Genomic DNA, 27,579 nt, shown 5'->3' on the forward strand with positions numbered 1-27,579 from the left:
TAATCTAAACAACAAGCAGAATGCATTAGTTAAGATAACTCTTAGCCATACCAAGTGGTTCTCTTTAGTGTCAGTCATTGTAGGTACGCTGTAACACACATTTTAGAAGGTCATACACCTAACAAATGACAGCCTCTCACTTATTTTACTGAACGTTTAAGATGAAACTATCAAACTAATAATTGTGTTATTTTCACAGATTGAACTGGTTGTCACCTGTAGAAAAAGGCTATCGTCTGTCATGCCTCACTAATGTGTACGTGTAGGCATAACCATTGTCCAGTTTACTTCAGGCTATCTGATGTCTCTGCAGTACACTCCAGTAAGATTACATCTGCAGATCAAGGTAATACAGTACTTTAACCATGTGGAAACCAGAACTTGAAACAATTCAAGTTCTAAGGTGTGCGAACATTTACAAAAAGGCTGAACATTTGTAAAAAAATTAACACTGAAAAATAGAAGCCCTAAATATATCTGAGGTGCAAATCTAGGTTAAAGTAAAAACTGTTTTTGTTTCCAGGATATCACGACTGGTCAGAATACATTGGTGCAGACTATGAAGCGACACGGTAGTACAGTTTCTGTTGTGTAACTTACTTTTTGTTGTGTTGCTGTGGCTGGGCAAAAGCTCAAAATGTAAATAGTGTGTGAATATAGGGTTGGCAGGAAGGAGGTTAAAATCCTCCTTGCCAGAATACATGTGAGAATGTGGCTGGAGCCTTAATTAAGTGATTGATGATTAATTAGGTTCCAGCCACATGCTATGTAAAGGAGAGAAAATGTTTGAGAGGTGGTGTAAGTAGTTGCACTGGTGAAGACGTTGCCCAGCCTGACCTGTGTAAGTGCTGACTATATAGTCCTTATTGTGGTGTTTTGTGTTGAAACTCTTTATTTTGGCCCTTGTGCCCTGCTTGTTTGTTCCAGTTTTATTTGTGTTACTTTAATAAACATTCGTAAGCAGTGCTTAAACTGCAGCTTTCCCGACTCTGGTCTCCTTTCTGACACTATCCTGCTACAGTTGTCTCTTTCAGTTTTGTATGTTTTATATTTTTAGAAATACTCAAAGAAACTTAATAAATTCAGTGACTAACATTTTTATTAGAAGTCTTTCTCAACATCATCAAGAGAAATGTAATGTATGACAACAGCACTAAATATTGGTAATTGCCCTGCACACTGGCAATATACTGTAGTTTACTCACCATTGAAGACATTGAAAAAGACTTCTTGTGAAACATTTGTCACTGAATTTATTAAGTTTCTTTTAGTATTCATAAATCCAGCACTATTGAGTATTTGAAAGGTATGGATATATTTTATAGTTGTTTGTGATTCCATAATGTAATTTGATAAGGAGTAGCTGGGTTAATATAATATATATTTATAATCAATAACATTCTGGTGTATGCAATAATGAAATAAGATTCTGTGTTTTTGAACTTGGATCAGGTTTTTATTTTCATGATTTGCAATGACAGGAAGCTTCCTTCTTTGTTCGTCCTTTGATTAAAAACTCTGTGTACGCCCAGCAGTTTTGACAAAAGGAGTCCTTTCTTTGATTTAAATATGGAGCTTGAGTTACAGAGGGGTGAGTTGGGGTCAGGCCTCTGTTATCATTTAGAAGGCATTCCCGGTAAACAACTGGGGCTGCTTTTGAACTAATAATTGTACCATTCACATATAATTAGCCCAGTTGTCTTTGGTAAAAGTGAACTATTACCTCATTGCATAAGAAGTGTTTTCAATCCCAGCACTGCTGGAATACTGTCAAAGAGCTCAATGCTAATGAACTGACAGTCCCTTGTAAGCCTTATGACTGGAGAGCAAAGTCCTGAATTATACCATACCTTCAAAGGATATAGCACATTTTAAACACTAACCTCAAAGTGTTTGTAATTTACACACACATAAACCCAAACATGCTGGAGGTGATGTAAGTCTACAAAGGCTGTGCATGTATAATGGTACTGTACATGTTAAGGGAGAGTGCCCATCTATGAAGGCTCTACCATATGTTAGTTAGCCACAGCTGGTTATTGCGAACTGAACCAAAGGCGAGAGTGCTACCGAAAGACAAGGTCAACTACCACACGGTAGAGCCTTCATAGATTGGGCACTATTACTATTAGACAACGATTTTTCTCATTATTTTATTTAAAAAAAAAACACTAAACCCTAAATTTACATTGAACTTGTAATGATTTGTCAGGTGTACTTCCGCTGAGAAGTTTTAGAAAAAAAACAGGCTGTGATTGGCTGATTCTTCAGTTGTGGGTACAGGACTGGTTGCTTTCGTCGGTGCAAAGTATTGGCTGGTTTTGGTTGAGTAATGAAATTAATTTGGACCAATTGTGTCTTTGTTTGGTACTTGCTGGGCTTCCATTACAGCAAGTCAAAATGAAAAAACCTGTACTTGCGCGGATTGATGATTCACAGTTGATGCAGTGACGTTCCAGTGGGCATCTACTGTCTATCAGAAGCCTGCTAGAGCTGATGGCTGGTGATACTGAATTGTTTTCTGAATCTGAATAAATATGTTGGATATATAAAATTTGTATACATTCCACATTTACACTTGAACAGAACCGTATGGAAAGTTCCAGATGGGGTTCTTTCCATATAACATTCCTGTGTTTGTCTGGCCTTTAAGTTCTAAGCAGTGTTTCATCCTCTCTGTGAGAGGTCGCCACACATTTAAAAAATGGATGAAATTATGCTTTTCGCCTATAAAGTATTGCAGTCTTGGAGTACCCTTTCACATCATATAAAACTGTTGGCTCCTTTCAAGCTTTTCAGGAAGCTACAAAACATTTATTGACGTGGCTTTGTGTGGTTGTCAAGGTGTCTGGTTGCTGTAACCCTGCTGCTGGTGTCGACAGGATGCCCCTGTAATGAGACAATGCAACTGGTGTGCTGTCTTAACATTTACAAATAAATAAATAATTCAAGTGGTAGCAAAAGTAAAATTAAATAAAATTGACAAGCTATTGACCATTCTCTGCATGGTAATTAAATTGATAGTATTTGGAAGGAATTCTGTTAAAGATAGTATCACTAAACAATGCTAAATCTGTGGGGTTTTTGTGTGTTTTTTTAGGTAAGTTAGCTGCTCTGTAAACTCATTAGCACATACAAATAGTGACTAATATTAGTGCCTGAATTTGTCAACTGCTGTACTGACACAAACAATTGATGTGTGCCATTTTTATAATTTTCTCCTTTATCATGAATTCTGTCTCTACATTGGTCAGAGGTCACCAGTGACTAAAACAGGGGTGAGTATGGATCAGGCCTCTGACTAAAACAAGGTAGTGTGGAACCCTTAACCAGGAAGATTAATGATGTCTGGATGACAAGGGGTTATTTGAGCCTAGCTATGCCATGGTTTGTGACCCAGGGCAGTGAAGCTAGCATCGTAACCAGGGATCTAAATCCCCAGCTCAGATTAAGGGCAGAACTTGTGTAAACACTGATCTATCATACCCAGGGGATAAATTACGCTATGTAATACAATTTTTGTTCCTGGGTAGTAAGTGTTATTTCCTAATTGCTTATGCCTCAAAAGTATAGAAAACGGCTATTATTCCCCACAAACTTTGCTTTTGTGACCAGGACAGTGATATTTCAAAATATCACTATTTCCAATGGGAAAATGGGCAGATGTGTGTCTTTTCGTTCACATAAAGACAGAAAAAAACAACATATAAATCAAAATTAACATGTATTTATACTAAAGTAATACAAAGATGACTACAAAAGATTTAGAAGTGAGTAGTTTTTCGAGATTTACAATTATACTGTATTTACAGTATAATTGTAAATCTCGAAAAACTACTCACTTCTAAATCTTTTCTCTATTACACTGTTTATCAGCCCTCTATGTATAAAAAAGCAAACAAAACATTTGTCAGGGCTGCACTAGAGTAGATTGTCTTGCCTTGTTGGGGTGTATTATGGTGTAGTGCATAGCTACCTAGTAAGTATTACAGGGTCAATTGCAACAAACTTGCAGAGTTAGTACGGAGCTGCGTACCAGCTAGTACGGTACTATCTCAGGATCATCCCCAGCTGTGTACTAACTTAATACCAATTGCAACGAAAAAAGAAGAAGAACAAAGTTGGAACTAGTTGATTCTCTTTTGGGGGTTTTCACATTTGTTCCACTTAGTACGGTTCGTTAGTCTATAGAAAGGGTTAGACTAACTTAGTCTCGTACTTCATATCCTCTAGAGGGCAGCAGCAGTTATTTTGGGTTCGTTGCAACTGCTAACATTTTCAGTACGCAGCTGGAGATTATCTTGAGCTGCCAAGTTCGTTGCAATTGGTATTAACTTGCGTATTAGTTTAGTATGTAGCTCTGTACTAACCACGGGATTAGTACAGGGTTAGTACGCTGCTTTCAGTTCGTTACAATTGACCCACAGTGTTATGCTTTTGTTTGCTTGTGCTTTTACAATGCTGTGTATTTGTATACATTTATAATAATATTCAGCCACATTCAAAGGAATTTCTGCTTTGCCAGGAAAAGATTGTGGAACTGGCATTTTACTGAAAGCTTAAAATTGGGAAACATGAGAAAGTACAGCTGTTCTGGGAGGGAGGGGGTCCATTCAAGGGAATGGACGATGTTCAATCCAGACAAATGTTTTTGACAAGGATGATTCGGAAAGCTCTTATAAGCAGTGACGACATAGTTTACCTAGATTCCTATTAGTTTTGTGATGATCACACATAATGAAACATTTTGTTTATTTTTGTTTTAATATGGGGTGGTTTGTGTTTAAAGACAGATGTTTTGAATATATAAATATATTACTCAACTAGTATGCTATTTAACTAATAGCCTTTGCTGGTATTGCATGTGACTAAAAGCTCAAGATGAATTAACCCCTTTTTATCCAAAAAAACTAGAGTTATGTGGTATAACACCAACTCTAAATTCAGGAAACAAGGCATGGCCAAACCAGCTGGAAGTGGGTGTGGTCACACTGAAAAAAGGATGGGGCCCTGTCCATTTACAAATATGTGTCCTGCGCATCCCTAGTAATGACATTATCTTTTGTTTTGTTGATCTCATTACTGAGGGCAATACATTCCTACATGCCACCATACTAAGAATGCTGAGAAGCAGAGTCTGCATGCAGTCTATTAGAAAGGCAATGTAGTGTATTGTACCTTAAGAGCTTATTCAAAGATCGTGGCACAGCACTGCTAGCACTAGTATGAATTGTAGTGTGGGATGATTCAACTGTTTGGCCCAGGGTGTCGCCTTCTGGTCCAGCAGGAGCTGCTCCCTCCATTGAGGTGTGATCTCCGATGGCGGTCAGAAGTCAACCAAAGTGACGTGGTGATGGACCACCAACCCCTCAAAAGGGAAATACAGTTGCTAAGGAGGCGGGGGAGAAAGACTTGCAGAACATTTAGTGAAAAGTGGGCTTGGGGAGCATGTGTAGGTTTAGTGTAGCGGGCTGAGCATCACCTCTAGAATTACAGCAAACATCCGATCAAATCCAGCTGGAGCGCAGTCTTTGGTGATGCCTGTGTCTTCATAATTTCTTTAACCTGCATCATAATAATTTCTTCATACCTCTAAATACACCTAGCTGGGCTTCGCTGGAGATTGTAGAGGGAGCATCACATTGGCTCTGATGCTTCCACTTGTTAGGGAGGCAAAAGACAGGGACTGTATCTCTTCACTGTGCTTCAGTCGACCCTACTGAGGTCTGCTGTAGTGCAAAGAAGAGCCTGGTGAGTTCAAGAGGACACCCGCAGGGCTGAACTTTGTTCTCCTGAGGTCGTGCGCTCGCTGACATCCACTCTCGACTTCCTGGCATCCACTAACCTTCAGTTCTGAGCTCTGTGAGGAACTGGGACAGTGAGTGAACAGGATTGTACTTTTGAAATTGGAGATAAAATGGTGGTAACATAATAATAAACAAACGGTGACAGGTCCTTACATTGTTCTAGATCACTCGTTTAGAGTAGAGGCAGCCCTATATACCATATATGTGGCATATGGCATTTTATTTTATTTTATTATTATACAGGCAAAATTGGTACCAAGTTAAACAAGCAGCTCTTTTATATGAAAAACTGTTTTAAACAGTAAATTCTTTACCATTCTTTTCCCTTTTTTCTTAAATGTGCCCTTGCATTACATTTACCTTCTATGGGGCATCTCCTGCTGTCTGTTTTCCTGCTTTTTTCTGCTGTTTAAACCAAGTCAAACATGTTTTAATGGAATCTATAAGATGAGCAGGTTCTGTCAAAGCAAGGGAACCAAAAACACATCCTGGCATTGCCAGTGTGACAAGCGCAGGTTTGAAATATAGATACATAGATTTTTATTTTTTTGTACTTTGATGGTTGGAAGCATATTTGCTTAACATTTTTTTGTTTCACATGGAGAATGCACACAGCCTGTTGTATAGCAAGAATTGAATCTATACCACAGATTTACTGACATGGTGCTTAAGACCTACACTTTTCCGTATAAGGTAGCCTCCATTAAAAAATTGTAGCAAACTATCAGATAGACCAAGACTAATATGAAAACAGAATTTGATAGACACCTTTTTAACCACTGTATTATACCATTACTGCTGTACCTTGCCATTTAAACAGTATTATAAAGTAGGCAAAGGTTGCAATCTGTCATGAATGCTGATTGGATCTCATAAATTAAATGTACTCGTAGTGCAACAAGGCTTGGCTGCTGCTTTTGATTTGAAAACATAATTTTCTATTATGAATTAGAATGGGGTGAACACAGGGGTGAGTTGCTATATCAAAGTGACAAGTCATTCAGTCCTCGTCTTTTATTCTGTAAGCTAAATTAGCAATTGGCAAATATCCCTCATTGGCTCACACATCACATCATTCCATTAACAACTTGGTTTAACTGTATTTAATCTAATAGGGGGAAAAAAGGTATGTGTTTTGCAGATGGTAGCAATGAGTTAACCACCAGCAACCAGTGGTTTTCAACAAACTCGGCACTTAAACAGAACATTTTTCATCTTGATAGATAAATCTTTTGGGGTTGGTGTTTGCATAGTACTGTAGCTCCTGGCCAGTCTTACATCATTCCAAAAGCTTTCCACAGCAGCTCTTTTCTATTTTGTATGTGGTGTAAGCTTTTAAAGAGGCCAAACCTGTTTGACATTGAGTACTACTTTTCAGAGCTATGTAATCAGCAAGGAATATGTAACCTAGATATGTTCATAGAAGATGTAGCCTTGAGAAAAGACCTTTTGAAGTGCTTCCAAATAATGTCTGGTCTTTAGACATGATTGGGGCTCCTCTGTTTTAAAGCAATATGTTAGTTTACCACCTCTGCTGCCTAAGCTGGCTCTTAATGCACACTTTAAGTGGAGCTGGTTTGGTATTCCAGAACTCTCTTTGATAATGGAGCAGATGGACTGCTTTGGCAGTAAAATAGGTAATCACAAAACCAGATTACTTGGCATTACTAAACTAAGTATATATAATTCTGTTCTGGAACAATTACTGAACGGCAGTCCAGTTGGTTATCTTGGCTATTAAAAAAACAAAATTCCATTTATTTATTTTTTTGTAAACATTTTATAACATTTACAAAGACTTTAACTGTGTTGTCGGCACAGTGGTTGAAACTAAAAGTGTATACTAAAGCCACTAACTCGCTGTCAGACCCCATTCTGTGCTCAGACCCGACTCAGAATTTGTCAGTTTGTCAGTGTTGGGGATCAGGGTTGAGGTGTGCTCACAGAGGTGTGAGGGAAACACATACATTGCACCTACTGGCACCTTGGCTCATTGTTGACAGTGCCATTTATCCTCAGGAACACAAAATTCATAAAAAAAAAGATAAATGGTCAATAAATACTTCAGAGAGGAGCTAATGCTTTGTTGTGTCATTTACATTTGGGGAAACTGTACTGCACATGCTTATAAACACAACAGTTTTAATGGTCTGTGAATTAATTTAAATGAAAGGACAGACCTGCCTTTTATTTGTCTTTGCTTTGCTGTAAATTGTGCTTTGAGAGCATAACCAAACAAAGGCTGTATTACAGAAAATTGGGCACTAAAATCTTGAATGTGAAGTCATTTCTACATGCAAAGTCTCATTTTGTTTTTCAAAAAAACTGCTGACCCTGAATGGCTCACCTGGTAAAAGCACAGCTGCCTGGTGCGCAGGGTGAGTCATACGGTGCAAGTTGGGGATTCCTAAGGGAGCATCGCATTGGCACTGCCACTCCTGTGGGTTAGGGAGGCAAAACCAACAGGGACTGTTTCTCCTCAGTGCGCTACAATGAACCCTGCTGGCCAGGTGCCCAGCGAGCTCAAAAATGAACACTTGCAGGGCTGGTCTTTGTCCTCTAGAGTTCTGTAGCTCGCTGACATTCACCCTCATGTGTAAAAGAGGAAGCTGAGTTGTGTGGGGAATTGCAGGGGGAAAAATTATTGGGCATTCCAAATTGGGAAGAAAATTGGGGGTAAAATAGTTTGGCACAAAAAAAAACTGCTGACAGAATAAAGCAATACAAAATTACTGGCACCAAGCAACACGCTTTATGATAATTATAATTCTTGTTAATTGTGTTCTAATTTAAACTTTTTAATGAGGTGTTGGCAAAATGTGTGTCCAACTACCAAGTGAATGCTGCAAAAGAAAAGTATTTCCTTCTTTTCTTTTTTGAGGAACAATTCTTCAGATTTACATTATGGAATACAAAGCATATTTATACCTTACCTAGTTACTTGCACATGCATGCACACACACACACACACAGCCCTCTGTGTGCTGGGATATTAATTAGCTGGGAAGCACTGTTGATTGGTTGTGGGTCTGATCATTGGCTGAGGTTGAATCAGACTGGACTGGAATAAGTATTATGTGGCAGGCTGGCTGGCCACCTCTCCAGTAAGAATGTGAATCCTGTTTGGTTAGACCAAAAACCAGTCTGTTCTTCAGTATGGTTCTTGCTGAGAGACATCAAACAAGTACATTTATGAAAATTCAGCATTGCTGCCAGGGGTGCACTGAAGTCAGAAACATTTCAAACCATGATGAATAATCCCAAGTCTTGAGTGGTTTAAAAAACTGACCTAGGTTTGTAACCAACTTTTACTTAGTTAGGCTTGTATTTGAATTTGAATCTCCTCAGCCATTACTGTATCCATTAGTAGAGTGATCTTGTGAAAGCCCCTTTTCCTGGTAATTCTTACTTTTTAAGGACATCTTGATGAATTACTTGCTTCTTTGTTTGCCTACACAAATCAAAGGAAGCATTATAATTTCCACTTTGTGACTGTTCAACCAAGACTGTGTCAATTTGTAAAATCAAGAGGATTACTGTCTGCCTGCTGTTGATCCAGTCCTTTTCAATTAACCAGATCTATTCAACCATTAGCTTTGACACTTGGTAGGATGATTAGTGTCTTCATCCTTTTATATAAATTAAAGAGCCTCTTTGTATTTTTGTCAAATTGGATGAATGCCTGAAAGTCCTAATAAACTCAGATCGTGAGCTCCCTTTTAAATGTTTACGGTGTAAATTTGCATGGTGATTTTGCATTTTTCCCATGCTTATACCATGCCTATACCATGGTTTGTCATGCTTTTCAATATACTTTAGCTTATCTCTGGGCTTTACAACATTACACATGCTTTAGCATGTGCATAATACACTTTGCTATGCTTTTACTATGGGAAACATTTATAAGGGCTCTTTTACATTCTGAACATTCTACTGATTGTGACTACAGTTTAATAGATAATTATATATATATATATATATATATATATATATATATATATATATATATATATATATATATATATATATATATATATATCAGTTTAAATTATGTCAGGCAGTGCAGCAAAGTATAGAAATATTTTGTTTTTGAGATGGCTGATGATGGAATAGTAAAATAATATAACAAGACCTTTTTTTCTCCATAGATATTGTGAAGTAAAGCACCACCAAGTTAAAAGAAGTTATTGCTTTTCGTATGTAAATATCTGTTAATGTCTGTGTTAATGCCACTTGGTAACCCACTCCATCTTGTTGACAGTTATAGATGTACAGCTGTAACTATAAAACCAAGTGACCAGTTACCAGCAAAATAATCCCAAAAGTAGTAAGTAGACATGGCGAGTTGGATGAAGAACAATTAAATGAGCTGTCTTTATACTCACTCCACCCCATTATCCACCCCTCTCCGACACAGACCTGGAGAAATGACTGAAATCCGAGACGTTGTTGAAATTATTTTTACTCCACCTGTCTGTTCTGCTCAAACTGTCTGCACTGAGAGGAAAAAATAAATTACTCAGTGCCATCTCAACTCCGCCCATTGGTGTATCTTTTCAATTGCAATGTACACAATATATATAAAAAAGTACTTTCTTTTACATATTTCAATTAAATGAATTTACTCAGCTTAACTTAGTGTGCAGTTCACTGCTTTATTGGCGTATTTAATAAAAACTAATTTTTTGCCTTAAACATAATTTATGCTTTTGTTTTTTCTTGAAATCCACTGTTTCACAATGCATAAGGCATCCGTATATAACCTGTTTTGATTTTAAGGCTGAAAGATAAAACATTGTGTGTTAAATGTATGAACAGTTTTTGACAGGGTCCAAATTATGTTTAGTATTCCATTTTTACAGGGCTTTGTGGTTCATTTCCCTATGTGTGGAACTGTTATCGTCATGCTGTACAATCAACAAAACAAGTTTGTCCTTACATCAAAATTCCAAACTAGTGGCAATATAAAGTGATTCACCGGCATAGTTTTTTCTGTTTTTTCAGAGAATTAAATATCAGCGAATCTTGTTGTTTTAGAAACAACTGGCTAACCTGTCTCTCCTCGTCTTCTCACATTGCCCACATCAGAGTCCATTAATTGTACAGCTTGTTATGTTATATTGACGACAGACAGTAAAATAACCAACAGTACTTCTACTCAAGGCACCACTGTTGACAGCTGTAAAACAGATCTGTTTTCACTTGCTACTGTATACTCTGTCATTTTGTAAGTGTAAATTGCAATTTACAGTGCTAGCTTAGCATGCAGTCAGCTAGCTTAGCATTCAGGGTATTGAGGAGTTTAGTTCTTTTTTGGATTCTACTTACTTCTGTCAGGATTGCTAATTGACTGGCTGATCAGGAGCTGCATGCCTAGCATTCTCGTGCTGATCAATCAGACAATCAGCCTCCCCAGAAAGACGCCAAACCAAACCAATTACCTTATTAAAAAAACATGTGACTGTGCAAAGGGTGGCCATCCTGGCTCCAGGCTGTTCCCCTACTCTTGAAACACATGTATTTTAATGTTCAGGGCCTCTGCCCTGTCACAAAGCAAAGATCTAGAAAGAGTGGATATGAATTATACCCAAATGTAATCCAAAAGATCTGATAAAACTGTAATAAACTGTTATTTGTTGAATCCCGACTAAACTTTATGGAGGAATTTAATAGCAGTACCTAAGCAATATATTCGGAATGGTATATCAACTCTTTGTGATAATGGTAGACAGATGGGTAAGTGTTATGTTAACATACTTAATTTACCTAGGGTTCCCTATTAGCACAATCCTACAAACCAAGGATAAACTATCCCTATGCAGCGGTGTTTGTAAGATAGCGCAGTTTTCAGTTCAATCCTGTCTATGGCTGAAGTGGTTCATACAGACTGTTAGGAGGTGGACTGGCGGCAGCTTACAGTCTCTTTCTGTTAGAGTAGTATTAAACAGGCTTAATACAGGCCTTTTACGCTGGGCTGTACTTCCAAGTCCCTCTTGAAGGATTACTCCTGTTGTTTTAAGACTGGATGGGGATCAGTTCACTACTGCTGCCCAGAAGGAGCTTGTCACTGGAGATGCAGAGAGATAGCACAAACACTATGTGATACCAGATATATATATATATATATATATATATTATTTCTATATATATATATATATATATATATATATATATTATATATATATTTGGGGCTAACAAACAGTTTGGTGAGGTTTCTTTTTTATCAGTGTCTGTAGTAGTTTGTTACTATCCAATACATTCTGGACTAATTTTTTACAGTAGGTATCTAAGCACAATACATGGTGCTGATAAAACAATTCCTCTAAATCTTACCTAATATGTATAGCACAGATTTGTTAGAGCTCATATTTTCATATATGAAACATGCACACAGTATAGTAAACATGAATTAGATTTGTTTAATGGTTAACTTCCAGAGATCGCATGGAAGAACTAAATCAACACTGAAAACGCACAGGAAAAGCAGAGGTTGGTACTCGAAGGTGAACCATTGTGCCAAGCTTATGGAAGTTTTAGTCTTGTTGGTGAAAATTAAACATTTATAACTTTTTGGGGATTTTATTTTTGTTTTGTTTTTGTTTTTTAATTTAGAATCTCCAATTATTTGCACCCGACTCAGATCAAGTGTCCCTAAGTCAGCAGGACTGTTGATTGCTTGAGTCTGCAAGTTTTAGATATGTGGGCTAAGATTACATTCTGCCCCATTGTTTCACCCCTCATGTTTAACACAACACAAAGAGACTGTGAACATTTCTGTGGAAGAAGCCAAAGCACCAGTCATTGGTACAGAGAACATAACTGGGTAAACCGTCCTAATGTGTATTGAGATAAATGGGGAGTTTTGTTTATACCAAGAACATCTGATCTTTGGAAGCATCAGAAAACCAAATACCAGATGCAGTTTTCCTTTGGAAAAATGTACTGTATCACAACAGCATTAGTATTAGCAAAAAGATCCGGATTAACTGTCAATTAACCATTGATATGAGAGACTTCCAGTTGAAATGTTTGTCAAGGTGTTACGTTTATTTTAGTATTTCTGGATTCAACAGTGTTGTGTGTTTTATGAATGGCAGATTGCTCGCTTTTACTCTCAGGTTGCTTACATCCAATTCAAAGATGTACTAAGTAGAACTATAACCAGTATAATTAATAGGTAGGTTTTGGTTCTAGAGTGAAATCAGTTTCATTTCTGGGGGGAGCTTCTGAGGCACTGTGAGGTGATTTATTCTGAGGTTTCAGTAAATCAATGGAGTTGGGAGACAAAACTTGGATTGTCTGCCTTCCAGCCCTAATCTGCACCATAATAGCAGCCCTCCCTTTTTACTATCCAATGGACAGTAATCTCCAATTTATATTGAGCCAAACTGCTGAACTGAAGATTCCTCAAAGCTCCCACATGCAGAACAATGCAGTACTTTTGAGAGCATTCCAGATCCATGTTTGGAATGGTGACAAATATGGTTTGTATTGCTTTGATTACTAATTCGGAGAACCCTAACTTGACAGATTTATTTTCACAATTACTGTGCCTGAGGCAGACCCAAGTGTCTCTTGGATTTCTTAGCTCTTTTCTTGGAACTAGAGAGTTTTCATTAGGCTTTGGTTGCCAAACTGAGGCATATGGTATTACATTGCTGGGACAGGGGGATCACTGTCGGTTGAGTCAGGGAGTCTTCTTCCAGTTTGCTGCACGGGATTTGTACATTGCATGTGTTTGAGGTCCTGGCTTTAACTAATTTCAGTGTGCAAACGTTATATTACAAGACCACCCACCCCCAGCAATTGTGTAGTATGCACAGGTTTCATTGGTCTAGCTGTTGTTGTTTCCATCCCTGTCTAGTTGTAACACATGCATTTCTGGACTGGGTGTTCATAGATTGTATGCTTTTCTGTGGGTTCAGTTTAGATTCAGTTAGTTAAAATGGGGTAAAATCATACAGTACGTGGACATAAATGCACAGAGATCCAGATAATTAAAGAAGGAACGAGCACATCATTTAATTTGCATCATACATATCAGGTAACCAAAGCTGTCATGATTTGGAAGTTTGCTTTTTTTGGAGATGTGATGGGTGCCAGCAATGACTGACATGCAAGACTATCTTTTGGCATGCACAGTGTAGAGGGCTAAACCATTGGGAGTGGGCATTGCTCTGCAAAAGAAATATGTATAAAAATAGTTACCTTCAAAAGTATTTGTTTCTTTGGGACAGCTACTCTACCAAGTATGGCAAAGGGGAGATGGAAAAGTTTAATCAGAGGGAAAGTAAAACGCTGCCTGTGGTTTCAAATGAATTAGGCATAACCGCCACAATGTCCTGAATTAAATGGGAGAGTTATAATAAAAGTAGTAACATAACTTTGGCACAGCGAGTTGGAATAAATGCCAAGGAATATGAGAAATAAACAGGATTATTTTTGTATGGCTATTTAAATTGTTCTTTTTGTGAAGCTTACTATAGTTGTTATACCACACTGATCAACAGTGCTAACATTAAAGGAATGAATATATTTTGTAAATTGCTGATGCAAAGAATGAAACAGCTTTATACACAGCAAGGCACTAGTGTGTTGTTCACACATAAAACAGTTAATTTTATTTTATTTTAAATGAGCGCCAGAGGATAAAGAGAATGCAAAAAAGTAGTAATTAGGCCTATTTAGTATTAGTAATTAAGCCTATTTTATTGTTAAAGGTTTTTTTTTTTTTTTTTATTATTATTTTTCTTCCCAAAACTTTAAACTGTTGCTGCTTTGAAGCTGTGTGACTGATCAGGTTCTGACTTGGCAGGTAACAAGCTGGATACATTGGCTGTCAGATGCTGAAAAAATTTTGCTGCTGCGTCCTTGCAGTTGCCGCTGTGATGCATTTTTTGATAAAACCTTTCGAAATCTTCTTCTTGGAAACCGGTGAAGCGATTGATCTGAAACTGGGCATATATCATCAGCATCCAAACCCACATCAATTTTGCGAAGCAGAAGTTGCTGTGATAAATTTTAATGTCAAAATGGCTGCCACAAATCTTATCGAAACGTGCCCCTAACAACAAACTGCTGCTGTTTGAAAAATGATTGTCCGGCAAACTCCAAACATGGTAGTTATCATCCCAGTAACAATAGGATACAAATATGTAAAAATGGTGATGTTTTATAAAACAAGATGGCCGCCTCTTATACGTTTACATTTGAAATTTAAACCTGCGTCAGTTGACAAACGATTTACTTGACTATCTCCAAACCCCACAAGCATCTTCTCTGATACTGTATTAATACAACTGACTTTTAAAAAATTGTGTTGACCGGAAACGAAAATGGCCGTTTGATGCATTTTTTTAGAAACCTTTCGAAATCTTGGGAACCAGTGAAGCGATTGATCTGACACTTGGTATATATCCTCAGCATCCAAACCCACATCAAGTTTGCGAAGCAGAAGTTTCTGCGATAAATTTTAATGTCAAAATGGTTGCCACAAATCTTATTGAAACGCGCCCTGAACAACAAACTATTGCTGTTTGAACACCGTTGGACCAACAAACTCCAAACATGGTAGTTATTGTCCCAATAACAATGGAATACAAATATGTCAAAATGGTTGTTTTATAAAACAAGATGGCCGCCAGGTGTATGTTTACGTCTGAAATTTAAAACGGCCTCAGTTGACAAACGGTTTACTTGAATAACTCGAAGCTTCGCAAGCATCATCCTTGACACTGTACCAATACAACTGACTTTTAAGAAACTTGCGTTAAACAAGTTGGCTGCCTGACACATTTTTGAAAAAAAAAAAAAACTTTCAAAATCTTCTGTGGAACAGTTGAAGTTGCTGATTTTAAACTTGGCATATTGAGAACTAAGCACGCTTAGACGGGTACTGATACTGGGGCTTGGGAGCCGTAAAACTGCCTGGCAGTTCTAGTTAGGCCCAAAACTTTAAACTGCTGCTGCTGCTGCTTCAAAGCTGTGTGACTGATCAGGTTCTGACTTGGTAACAAGCTGGATACATTGGCTGTCAGATGCTGAAAAGATTTACTTGACTAACTCAAAACTTCACAAGCATCATCCTTGATCCTGTAGCAATACAACTGACTTTTAAGAAACTGGTGTTAAACTGAAATGGCCGTAAGATGCATTTCTTCTGGAAACCTCACGAAATCTTCTTCTTGGAACCGTTCAAGTGATTAATTTGACACTTGGCATATATTGTCACCATCCAAACCAGCTTGCAAAGCAGAAGTTGCTGTGATACAATTCAGTACTTAAATGGCTGCCACAAATTTCACCGAAACGCACCCTTAACAGCAGACTGCCTTTATTTAAAACCGTCTGACCAACAGACCCCAAACTTGGTAGTCATTGTTCCGGTGACAGTGGAATACAAATATGTCAAAATGGTTATGCTTCATGAAACAATATGGCTGCCACTCCTACATTTTCTTCTTATTTTTAAAACTGCTTCAGTTTAAAAATGGCTCACTTGATTAATTCCAAACTTGAAAACCATCGTGCCTGTGTCAGTAAAACTTACATTTTCAAAAATGGCATTTGTGCGTTAAACAAGATGGCCGCCTGATGCATTTTTTAAAAAAACTCAGAATCTTCTTCTGTGGAACTGTTGACGTTGCTGATTTTAAACTTGGCATATTGAGAACTAAACACGCTTAGACGGGTACTGATACTGAGGCTTGGGAGCAATAAAACTGCCTGGCAGTTCTAATTATTATTATTTTTTCCATCTAATACTTACCCTTATGGTGACCTTGTATACACTGCCTTAGTCCTCTTTAAAATGTTTAATTTGGAAGAAGTATATTCTGTACATCAGAAAATATACTGACTGTAATTAAATAAATCAATTTGAAGCCAAAACTCTTATGCACAGAGGACTGTTTGCTCAGCAGGTTTTACATATCTCACCTGGGCTGAAATTCACCTGTCACCATCTGATGTGATATTGTGCTACTTTAAAAAAAACTTTAACATTGGTTTCATATATGGTACAGCTGTTTGCCACCAGTTACTGTGTGTGTGTGTGTGTGTGTGTGTGTGTGTGTGTGTGTGGTGTATATATATATATATATATATATATATATATATATATATATATATATATATATATATATATATTCTATATAGAGCCCCATTTGCCTAAGTTGCTGTTAGACATTTACTGTCACTTTTATGAATTCCTGTGAGATTGAACTATATCGATTTTTTTTTTTTTTTGGCAAGTCTCTACAAGTATCAGGTATAGAGTTCGGCTGTTTGGATTGTTTTGTTGCTAATTTTTGAAAGTTTGCTGAATTTGTGTTTTAAGGTTAGGGAGTTGCAGGCATGACTGTCAGCTGTTAAATTGTTTAAATAAACTCCAAGGGTAGGATAAAGAGAAGGAGGGAAGGATGTTTAAAGTTGAAACACTGTATTATAGCAATAGCAAGACAACATTAACAAGACTAACACTTGACAATATATGTATTTTTATGTTTTTATCTTTTATGAATTGCTGGCATACAACTGTAATTAGAGACTAATAGTAAACTACTGATGGTAGGACATTTTTTTTTATCTGTGTTGATGTAGACTAGTTACACCCCTGGTTGTGCTGTAAAATTCACTATTACAAACACTTATATATGTAGCTTTGATTGTGTTTAGAATTGGACAAGGATGACTCAAGTGTAATGAGGTGTGAGAAGGCTGTTTTATTTGCTGTCATGGTAATAGTGGGAGATACAGTTCTTTTTAAGCTTCTGACAGTTGGAACAGATGCTGGTTGATGATGTGATGGTTCTGTGAAAGAGGTAACAAGTTACAATGTGAGCCATTTCTAGCTCTTCAACTGTCTGAAGCATAGTCTTGGAACAAAGTTTGCACGAACAGCATCTTATATCAAGAAGGTCAAGACAAGTCTCCTGTTCTGGCAGACAGACTTATTCTTGATCATGCACTGAGCACCTCAGTCCATTTACCAGACTTTAACATGCAGTATGCAGATAAACTGACATTCATATAAGGAATATTGATGTCATGTTGCAGTGTAGCAACAGCATCACTGTCAAGGAATTCTGGTCACAAAGAGGCACAGAAAAAGACTGATTGACATATCATTTTCTTTGTAACCCTGGAAACAGGAAATGGATTTGGTCTGGCTGTAGATTCTTGTGTGTGTGCTTTTACTGGAAGAACATGTGCGCGTGCTGAAAATGGGAGAGTTCCTTTCCTGTGCACAAGTAAAGGCTATCTAGAGGAGAGTAGGAGTTGGGGATCAAAGTGTCAGAGTCAAGTTTCCAGTAGGTCCTGGCCCATGTCATAGACAAATGTGGTAGTAAATAGCTGAATTAATTAAAGGAAGTGAGAGCTTTCAGAAGGTGCCATCAAAAAACACTTAGCAAGGATCTTTGTACTACTTAGACAGATCATTGATTTGGGGTCACAGTGCCCCTATAAAAACTAATGTCAACATGGCAACAGTATATTAACTACTGTAAAGTGTTTGAAGACATATCATACTGTAGGTCAAAGTGAAGCAACATTAAAAAAAGGAACAAGATCCGACACAGGAGAGCTCAAAAACACTGCTACTGATGAACCTGATTCCCTAATCAATTTATGTAGTATTTTTGTTTTAAGAAATGATCTAATTAGATTTGGAATTCTAATTCTGAATAGGTTTGTATTACTCTGTTAGCTGTTATCATAAATTGGTGTCCATGGCAACAATGACATGCTAATTGATTAAATACAATACTGTATATTTTAAACCTTATGCCAATGCAAAAGACAAACCACTAGTTATGTGAAAAAAGCCCCAGCAAAAAATAACAAAAACTCCTAACTCATAAACTAAGAAACTAAACACATAATCCCAACTAATCAAACTTTAAAGCAGTCCATGTCATTTTCCAGACGTTTCTATGTTAAATTATTAAATACATGACTACTGTGGTCAGTATTTTGTTTTTCCAAAACAAAGCATTCCTAAAATCTGATTAAACCTCTCACTCACGTTAGACAATCTGGCAGTTAGCATTTTGTTCCAGCATTTAATCAAGCCCTTGCCAAGAGTTCCCAGTTCTGTAAATGCAATAGCATGTAGTTTTCTTAACATTAACACAGTGCTGGCAAAGTCATCTATTTTGTGTTTCAAATTAAGCTGCATAGACGCTGGAGATTGTGGCTTAGTTGGCCAATCTGTATTCTTACCAGTACAGCAGACGGTGCCTAAAAGAAGGTAGGGTAAGGTGATACTGCTAAAGCCTGCCATCCCATTTGCCAGTCTGTTTCAAGGCCTAGAGGTTACTTTGTTCTCAGGGCTCAGGTAAAGCATATAAATATTTGACAGATGTCTAGTTTATAGACCAAAGAGTATGCTGAATGTCAGGCCTGAGTAACAGGTATCGTATATGGAGAGACATTGAACAATTAAAATTAAATAAGGCCTGTTTGTGAATAATTTTTCCTACATGCTGTATTTTGATAATTAAATGTTTTATTCTCCCAATATATTTTTATCCTGAGCTGGGAAAGTATTTCTAGGTCATGTATGATGTATGTCATATCTATTACCTTTTTATGAAAGACATTGCCCTAATTTTGTGCTGCAAAGGTGGGAGATGTATTTTTGAACATACTTAGTCTGCCTATGAAGATTTCTATTACTCATGAATTAAATGTGTATTTTAATACCGGTGTTACAATAACACAAAACAGTACCAAACATCTTTAAATTATAACAAAATAGAATGCATATGGCATTTATATTTCTGCAATATAAAAAGGAATCTTGAATGAAATAAAATATCATATGATTTCTTTATGTGTCTCCGTGCTATAATAAAAGCAACCACAAGAAGAAAGATGACTCAGTAACACAGTAAAATGTTTATGTGTCTCAAAATTATAGCTACATTTCTATTCTGCTTTCTATTTTATAAGCAGCTTTGAGAATGAACCAACTCCTCAATATGATGTTTCAATTACATCACCACTACAGCATCTTTTAACCATTGACATTATCAGTAACTCCCCACAGGATATAGTGACACCTTGTTTTAGATACTCAATCAGTCATTTAGATGTCAGAATGCACTGCTAGTTGATTAACGTCCAATGGCTATACATAGTTACTATTAAAACAAAATGATCTGGCAATGTATTTGTTTATCAGATTGTTTATTCTATATTGCACAGAGGTGAGGGTGCAACTAGGCAACTGTTAAATAGAAAATCAGACTAAATTAAAACATCAGTGTTTTATAAAACAAACATAAAAAAAAACACAGCATTATTGTTTGACTAGAGAGGGCCCAAATAAGGCATCTAAAAAGGCAGCCAGCTTTCGGAGGTGTAACCAAAAACAGTTGCCTATTTCCTCAAGGGAGGACTTTCACTCTGCAGAATTACAAATAGCTCTTTTTTTAAGTACTTCTTTAAATTGTTTTTTTTTTTTTTTTTCATACCGCTATTATTTATGTTTCTCACCATGTGTGGAGATATTCAAAGCCTAGTTCTTGTAGGTAACGTTCCCATTCAGAATATAAACAATACACTACAGACAGCACTGCATCCTTCGTGTTACTCCGATATGACAGATATGACAGATCTATATTCATCCATTTGAGACCCCAAGATAAGAAGACTAAAGCCTCTAGGCAAGACAAAGTCAAACCGCAGCTCTATATAATCTGTGTGACAGTAAAAAAAAAAAAAACATTTTCACTTAGATTTTCCATCAAGAAAAAAAGTTTCTTTTTTTTTTTTTTTTAAATGTTACGATTAACAAGGTGGTATTTCCTGACATTTTCCAGCAATGCTTCCTCAGGATACTTTTGGAGGGATCATCCTTTTGGGAGCAAGAAACAGTTCAGTCTTCAGACAATCCAACCTTAGACCACCTTGAACCCAGACCTATTCTGAGAGCCTTTACAAAGCAATGACTTTTACACAGACAGCACCCAAAATGGGGAACAGCTGCTCAAGTGAAAAGTGCTTGTGAAACTTGTTTTACTGAATTATTTAATGAGCTGTTTGCCCTGATTTGTGTTTTGTAGACTCCGACTTGAGCATACGGACCCTGAGTACTCCCAGCCCTGCACTGATATGTCCGCCAAGCTCTCAGGCCTTCATAAATGGAAAAGCCTCCTCTACTTCCTCATCCTCTGTCACCGGGGAGACGGTCGCCATGGTCCACGCTCCACCCGTCACATGCCTGCCCCGCCCCAACGTCAAGCCAGCCGCTAGGATGCAAAAGGAACAGGCCCCAATTGACATTCTTCCAGATCAAGCTTTCCTCCAGATCTTCTCCCATCTGCCCACCAATCAGCTCTGCCGTTGCGCTCGGGTGTGCTGCCGCTGGTACAACCTGACATGGGACCCCAGGCTGTGGAGGACTATTCGCCTGACAGGGGACACAGTCCATGTGGACCGGGCCCTGAGGGTGCTAACTCGAAGACTGTGTCAAGACACACCAAACGTGTGCCTTATGTTGGAGACTGTTATTGTTACTGGCTGCCGGCGGCTCACTGACAGGGGACTCTACACCATTGCACAGTGCTGTCCTGAACTGAGGAGGCTGGAGGTGTCTGGATGTCATAACATATCTAACGAGGCAGTCTTTAATATTGTTTCGCGATGCCCTAACTTGGAGTATCTGGATGTTTCAGGTATTTATTTTTGTGTTAAAATGTTTTAATTTTTTTTTGGGGGGGGGGGGTCAGGGCTTCTAAATCCCGCCTCAACAGCGGTTAACAAAATACTTTTGTGAGTATTACCTTGTGTTTCGTGCTTCACGGTTTTCAGTGGACTTTTGGAACATGGAAGCTTGTTATTTCTTTGCAAGTAAAGCAGTCTCAATACTGCTCTGGATTTCCGCCTTTCTTTTTCGGTGGATACTTGAATCTAAATGCCTGTCAACAGCTGATTCTCAGTAGTGATCTACAGTAACGTTGCAGGATGTACAGAGGAGCTCACCTCCATCGCTGTGTAAACTCCTGCTGGATACTGCTTTACGTGATCTGCTGCAGACACATTTTTAGCCTTTTTAGAGACATCCATTTTCTTGTTTACAGTGTGCAGTATTTTAATTTCCTGCCTAGATTGCATATAGTCACATGACATAATCACTGCACAGCATGGCTAATAGTACACACAGGCACACTGCAGAGCTGGACAGTTTCGTTAATGGTTTTTTCTTTTTTTTTTTTGTATGAAATACAAATAATTATGAAGTCATTTATTTTTATTTCAGAAAATTGTAAAAATCAGTTTTGAAAGAAACGCATGTTACAGTAAACACGTATTGTACTTAGATTTATTTTTAAAACATGGTACCTGGTACTGCACTACAGTATGCTAAAGAAATATCTGTTTCCAAGCCATTCTTTCAGAAAGTGTTGTACTGTTCATTCTTTTTAAATTATCCCCACCCTGCTTCTTTAAAGTCAGTCACCAACCAGTTGCTTCCCCTATTGCTTTCAGACAGTAATATGCTTTGACCCAGAAGCCCTGAAGTGAAATAACCCAGGAAGTGCAAGTGTAACAGATGGTACTGTAAACTGCAAACTTTCTTTAACCTAATGCAGTACCAGATACCATGTTTTAATTCTATGTGTTCCTTTTAAAACTTCACATTTGAGACCTATGCAGTGAGTGTAAGTACAAAACAGGTACAGTTTATACAGTAGAAGCATTTTGTTAGCTACAGCCACTTTAGTTTATAGATACAGTACATTTGCTTTACATTTTAAGCCAAAATTCATGCTAGATACCTACACTCATAGACAATAAAACTGTTTTAAATACTGGTCAGATGAAGCGGTTTCAATTCAGTATGTAAAGTCTGCTTGGAGGACCATGGCTTTGTGAGTAGTAAAATGACAGCAGAATTGAGAAGAAACTTATACAAGGCGCTGTATGTACACAAGTCCATTGAGATAGAGACAAATGACTTTTATTTTATTTTTTTTAAAACTCCAAACACCAAAACAATTGCGCTTTTAACCACAATGTCGCCTCTCCTGTTCATCAGATTAGTCGGCTCGTCACTGATATTGTTCAAACATGAAGATTATGTTAAAACATGGCTAGGAAAAGGTGAGCATGCAGCTACCGATACCAACAATAAGGTACGAACAAAACCCAATCCAAAAGCAAATGAGAACTTGTAAATCAATCAGTACGTTATGTCAATAAGCAAAAATGCTCTCCTAAATTATAAGGTCCGGTACTTTTTTGTTTACAAATTAACCCCTTATTATTATTATTATTATTATTATTATTATTATTATTATTATTATTATTATTATTTTATGTATTTTGTATACACATACCTTTGGAAAGTCAAAAATCCATAATACTACCAAACTCTTGGCATTCGCTGCAACAGTGAACTGTGTGTCACATAATGTTATGACTGAGCGGGTAAATGTGTCACAAAAATGGCTGTAGGGGCAACTAAGTTTTATTGAAGTTCAGACTGAACCTGGTCCAAGAATCCATGCAGAGAGCCAGTACCTGGTCCTGATCTTAGTTCACTTGCAATGATGGACTGGTCTGGGCCAGACAGAGGGGGTATTTTCTTAATCTGGTAAGTGGGTTTTATGTTGAGTAATTCAGGGTGAACAATTGTGAAAATACTAAATTGGTATCTGCTTTGTTTCTGCTTTGATTATGTTAGCTTTTCATTCTGTTGACTTCTTCCGATTACATAACAGCACATGTACATGGTTATTTAGTAGACTTTCTATGGGTTACTTTAATGTAATTAAGTCAAGTAAATTATCTTTCTGGTAATTTCTGTTGCATATAACTGTATGCCTAGTCAGTTTCATGTTAAATATTTTAATTGGGGAAGAATCAGTTTAGTTTCTTCCTTTGTTTTCCACGTATTTAAGTATATTGTATAAGCATCTTGTGGGGTCTCACACAGGTCACAGACCAGATTTCAAGTCTGAGGCCATTGGCTTATTTAATATGCTGTATAATAGAATTCTTCAAAAGGAAAGATTGAAGAAACAACAGAGTAATTACTATAGGCTTGGTTCTTGAAACATGAAAGCAGTGCTCTGGATTCTGTGCAACCTCAGGGTTAAATGACATGTGAATACTCGAAGCCTTGAGGTATTCCTTTCAATTCCCAGCAGCTCTTAGCAATTGTATACAAGCTGTCTCAGCAATGTGTAGCTAGGCCTCTTTTTTTAGGAAAGGAGAAACCAACTGAATGAAAATTCACTTGGATTAAAAAATGTACTTTAGTAGTTAAGAGGTGACAAGAAAAACATGTAATAAAAACATAGCGTAGAGTATATACAGTTAGTATTCCTAAATATGCAAAAACAACTTTTTAAATATGAGATCATATACAATGTATTGTTTGTGGCCCTTTTCACAAAGCTTTAATTTATTATATGTTACAAAAAAAAAAAACATTTAATAACTAACTTTTAATAATGTTGAATAACTGTTGCCCATTTGGCAACAAGAGTTTAATAAATTGCCAGTTTTTGATATATTCATACAGTCAAACAATTAAATAGCATGTGAGTGGAATAAAGCTAGTCTTATTCTGTGAAGTTTATTGGAGGCAGCTACTTGTTTACACCCATGCCAACCAGCAGAAGTTCCGACTTTCGTAGGTCCGACTTTCTTCAGAACCAGTCCTGGCCATTTCTAGAATTTGTAACAACTCACAGTCAGTGTTTGTTTAAAAATAAATCACTGAAAAATCTTGCTTCAGCACTGGGCCCCTTTGCTCCTGCTCGAAAGAAGACGTAACATATAAACTCAATATAATTAATCTTGGCAATGCCCTAGGATGATGGACTTGGATCATTTCCTGAAGGGTTGCCTAGTGGACCAGTTTAATTGAACAATTTCTCTAGGTTTTTGAGACATTCACATTGAAACCAGTATATAAGCAACAGCGATTAAATGATATACCAGAGCAGACTGAATCCTTAGATCTGGAGCATGAAGAATGTTACAGTGCTGGGGTTCAACACAGTAACGTTTTTTGTTTTTGAAAGGACTAAATACAGTCACAGACCTCTGTTTATTTCTGTACTTTTTTCAGTTTTCAGCACAAGCATATTGGTCATCCGAAAAGGAAATCTTTGACTTTTGAAAAAAAACTGGTAGACTCCTCTTTTTGTGCCCTATACTGTACAGTGATAAAATAATTTGGCACAATATAAGACCATTAAAAATAAGAACAGTCTTTTAGTAGGTATCCAACACAGAGTAGATTTGAAAACATTGCTAGTGGGCAATGTTTTCAAATTTACTTTGAAAACAGTTGCTAGTTGTTCGGTACAAGATCACCACCCTCAGTCGGACTATAGTAACTACAGTAAATGTAAACACTGATTAACTCAGTGTACCAAATGCCCCATAACTAGATTACCATTATGTTATTCAACTGGCATTAACAGTAAAGCACAACATGTTTAAAAAATATATTAAACACAAACAAAACACTAGTAGATTTGTTGCTGGACAGTTTTGAGGTGTCATTTTCTAAATTCATTATTCTCTTTCTCTTTCTGTACATATATCTGTCAGGCTGCTACAATGTGACCTGCATCAGCCTGACACGGGAAGCCTCAGTCAAGCTGTCCACGATGCACGGCAAGCAGATCTCAATCCGCTACCTGGACATGACAGACTGCTTTGTTCTGGAGGACGAGGGGCTGCACACCATCGCGGCACACTGCACTCAACTCACCCACCTCTACCTGCGTCGCTGTGTGCGCATCACTGACGAGGGGCTGCGCTACCTGGTCATCTATTGCACCTCTGTGAAGGAGCTGAGTGTCAGCGACTGCCGCTTCGTCAGTGACTTCGGCCTGCGTGAAATTGCCAAGCTGGAGTCACGCCTGAGATACCTCAGCATCGCCCACTGTGGGCGCATAACTGACGTGGGCATCCGCTACGTGGCCAAGTACTGCAGCAAGCTGCGTTACCTCAATGCCCGGGGCTGTGAGGGCATCACGGACCACGGCCTGGAGTATCTCGCCAAAAACTGTGCCAAGCTAAAGTCCTTGGACATTGGCAAGTGCCCTCTGGTATCTGACGCCGGCCTGGAGTTCCTGGCTTTGAATTGCTTCAACCTCAAACGGCTGAGCCTCAAGTCGTGCGAGAGCATCACAGGCCGGGGCCTGCAGATTGTGGCGGCCAACTGTTTTGACCTGCAGATGATGAACGTGCAGGATTGTGACATCTCGGTGGAGGCTCTTCGGTTTGTCAAGCGCCATTGCAAACGGTGTGTGATAGAGCACACCAACCCGGCCTTCTTCTAAAAATAGGTGTAACCCTTTCATCCTTAGAGAGACTCCGCTGTAGAAATGACAGCTGTCTGTGGCAATGAGCTGCCAGGGTCCACCTATTTGGATTTGAAACTAAAGGTAAACTAAAGCTGGGGACTAATGTTCATCAAGAAGGAGAATCTTTTTCTATAGCATTATCATTAGGCCTTTTTTTTTTTTTTTACTATTTTCAACATGGAGGGTTGCACTTTGTAATACAAAAAAAAAAAAAAAGGTTAATATAGTTTCAGAATTATTCACAATGAGGTTTACATGAAGGCAGTGCCATTAGTAGAACTATATGGCCCTACAAAGAGTACTTAACTATATTACAGCCTTATTGAGACTCCTCTCTTCTCAGCAGGGTCCATTTAAATGAGCTAAACAGCAGCTGATCTTAACACATTCTCTAATGGGGACATATACTTCAGTGTGTGTGTGTGTGTGTGTGTGTGTGTGTGTGTGTATATATATATATATATATATATATATATATATATATATATATATATATATATACTTTTTTTTTTTTTTTTTCTGTGATGTCAATAAAGAGGGTGTATAGATAAAATACTATAGTGTAAAAACACTCTGTTTGCTGTTGTGGTACACATGGCTGTAAACCAACCAGAAGTGAGCATTGGGTCTGCAGCACTTGTCACATAGGGTAAAAGCTTCAGCTCTGAGAACCCAGGTGGAGGAACAGTTTATACTTGCAGAGGCGATATTTAGGTATGCTGTTGGTGTGTGTCTGTCAGTGGAGCAGTCTGTCACCGTGACGCAGGAGCCTCCCGCTACCCCTCCGTTCGTTTGTGTCCAGGCCGTTAAAGTGCTCTGATATTTAGATCTGATGCTGTGTAGATCAGTAAAATAGACACCTTTGTCTTTGCAAGGTAGATTAACCACAGGGGACACTGGAATTTGCCTGTAGTTTGCTTTTCCTAATTCATTTACCAAAATAACTCCCCCTGAGCCTGTGGTATTCCCAGAAGGATCCCAAGGGAGCAGGCAACATTTGGTTACATTAAAAAGTAAGTAATGGGGTTCTGAAAAAAGATAGCATTGCACATGCCCACAGATTGCTACAACTGTTTAACTAACTTACCTGTCATTAATTTTTTTTCATTCTTAACATCCCACCAACTTTTTACACTTGGAACTTTAAAGTCTGTTTCAAAGCTCTTTTCAAAATGTCTGCTCTAGTGCACAGATAGTGTAAGGATTGCTGCCCACATTGTCCATTAGTAGGGAGTATTTGCTGAATGTAGGTGCTTACTCTGCTTATGGCATTCCTTCAGCTCTCAGAGTGAAATCCAATGGGCATCAACGATAACCCACAGGGCATTTGTTTTATGTAAAATGCTGCCATACATATGCTAGTATCTGTGTGCATCCTCATTGTGAATTAAGACTGATTACAGTATTTATACCAGTTGATCCCAATGTAACAT

The 27,579-nt window shown here is 37.8% G+C and overlaps 1 protein-coding gene across 2 annotated transcripts in view; it reads left to right on the forward strand.

Moving 5' to 3' along the window:
* LOC121312765 (F-box/LRR-repeat protein 7) overlaps nucleotides 1-26,585 on the forward strand; it is a 94,007-nt gene extending 67,422 nt beyond the window's left edge. The window contains exons 1-3 of one of the 2 annotated variants that reach the window (XM_041244506.1): nucleotides 204-346; nucleotides 20,879-21,490; nucleotides 25,386-26,585. In XM_041244506.1, the coding sequence (XP_041100440.1) occupies nucleotides 253-346; nucleotides 20,879-21,490; nucleotides 25,386-26,122 (1,443 nt within the window). In that variant the 5' untranslated portion in view covers nucleotides 204-252 and the 3' untranslated portion in view covers nucleotides 26,123-26,585. Of the gene's footprint in view, nucleotides 1-203; nucleotides 347-20,878; nucleotides 21,491-25,385 lie in introns of those variants that run through there. The other variant, XM_041244505.1, reaches the window with a different exon arrangement.
* The last annotated feature ends 994 nt before the right edge of the window (nucleotides 26,586-27,579 follow it).

This window comes from Polyodon spathula, chromosome 3 (assembly GCF_017654505.1).
Source record: "Polyodon spathula isolate WHYD16114869_AA chromosome 3, ASM1765450v1, whole genome shotgun sequence".
NCBI lineage: Eukaryota > Metazoa > Chordata > Actinopteri > Acipenseriformes > Polyodontidae > Polyodon > Polyodon spathula.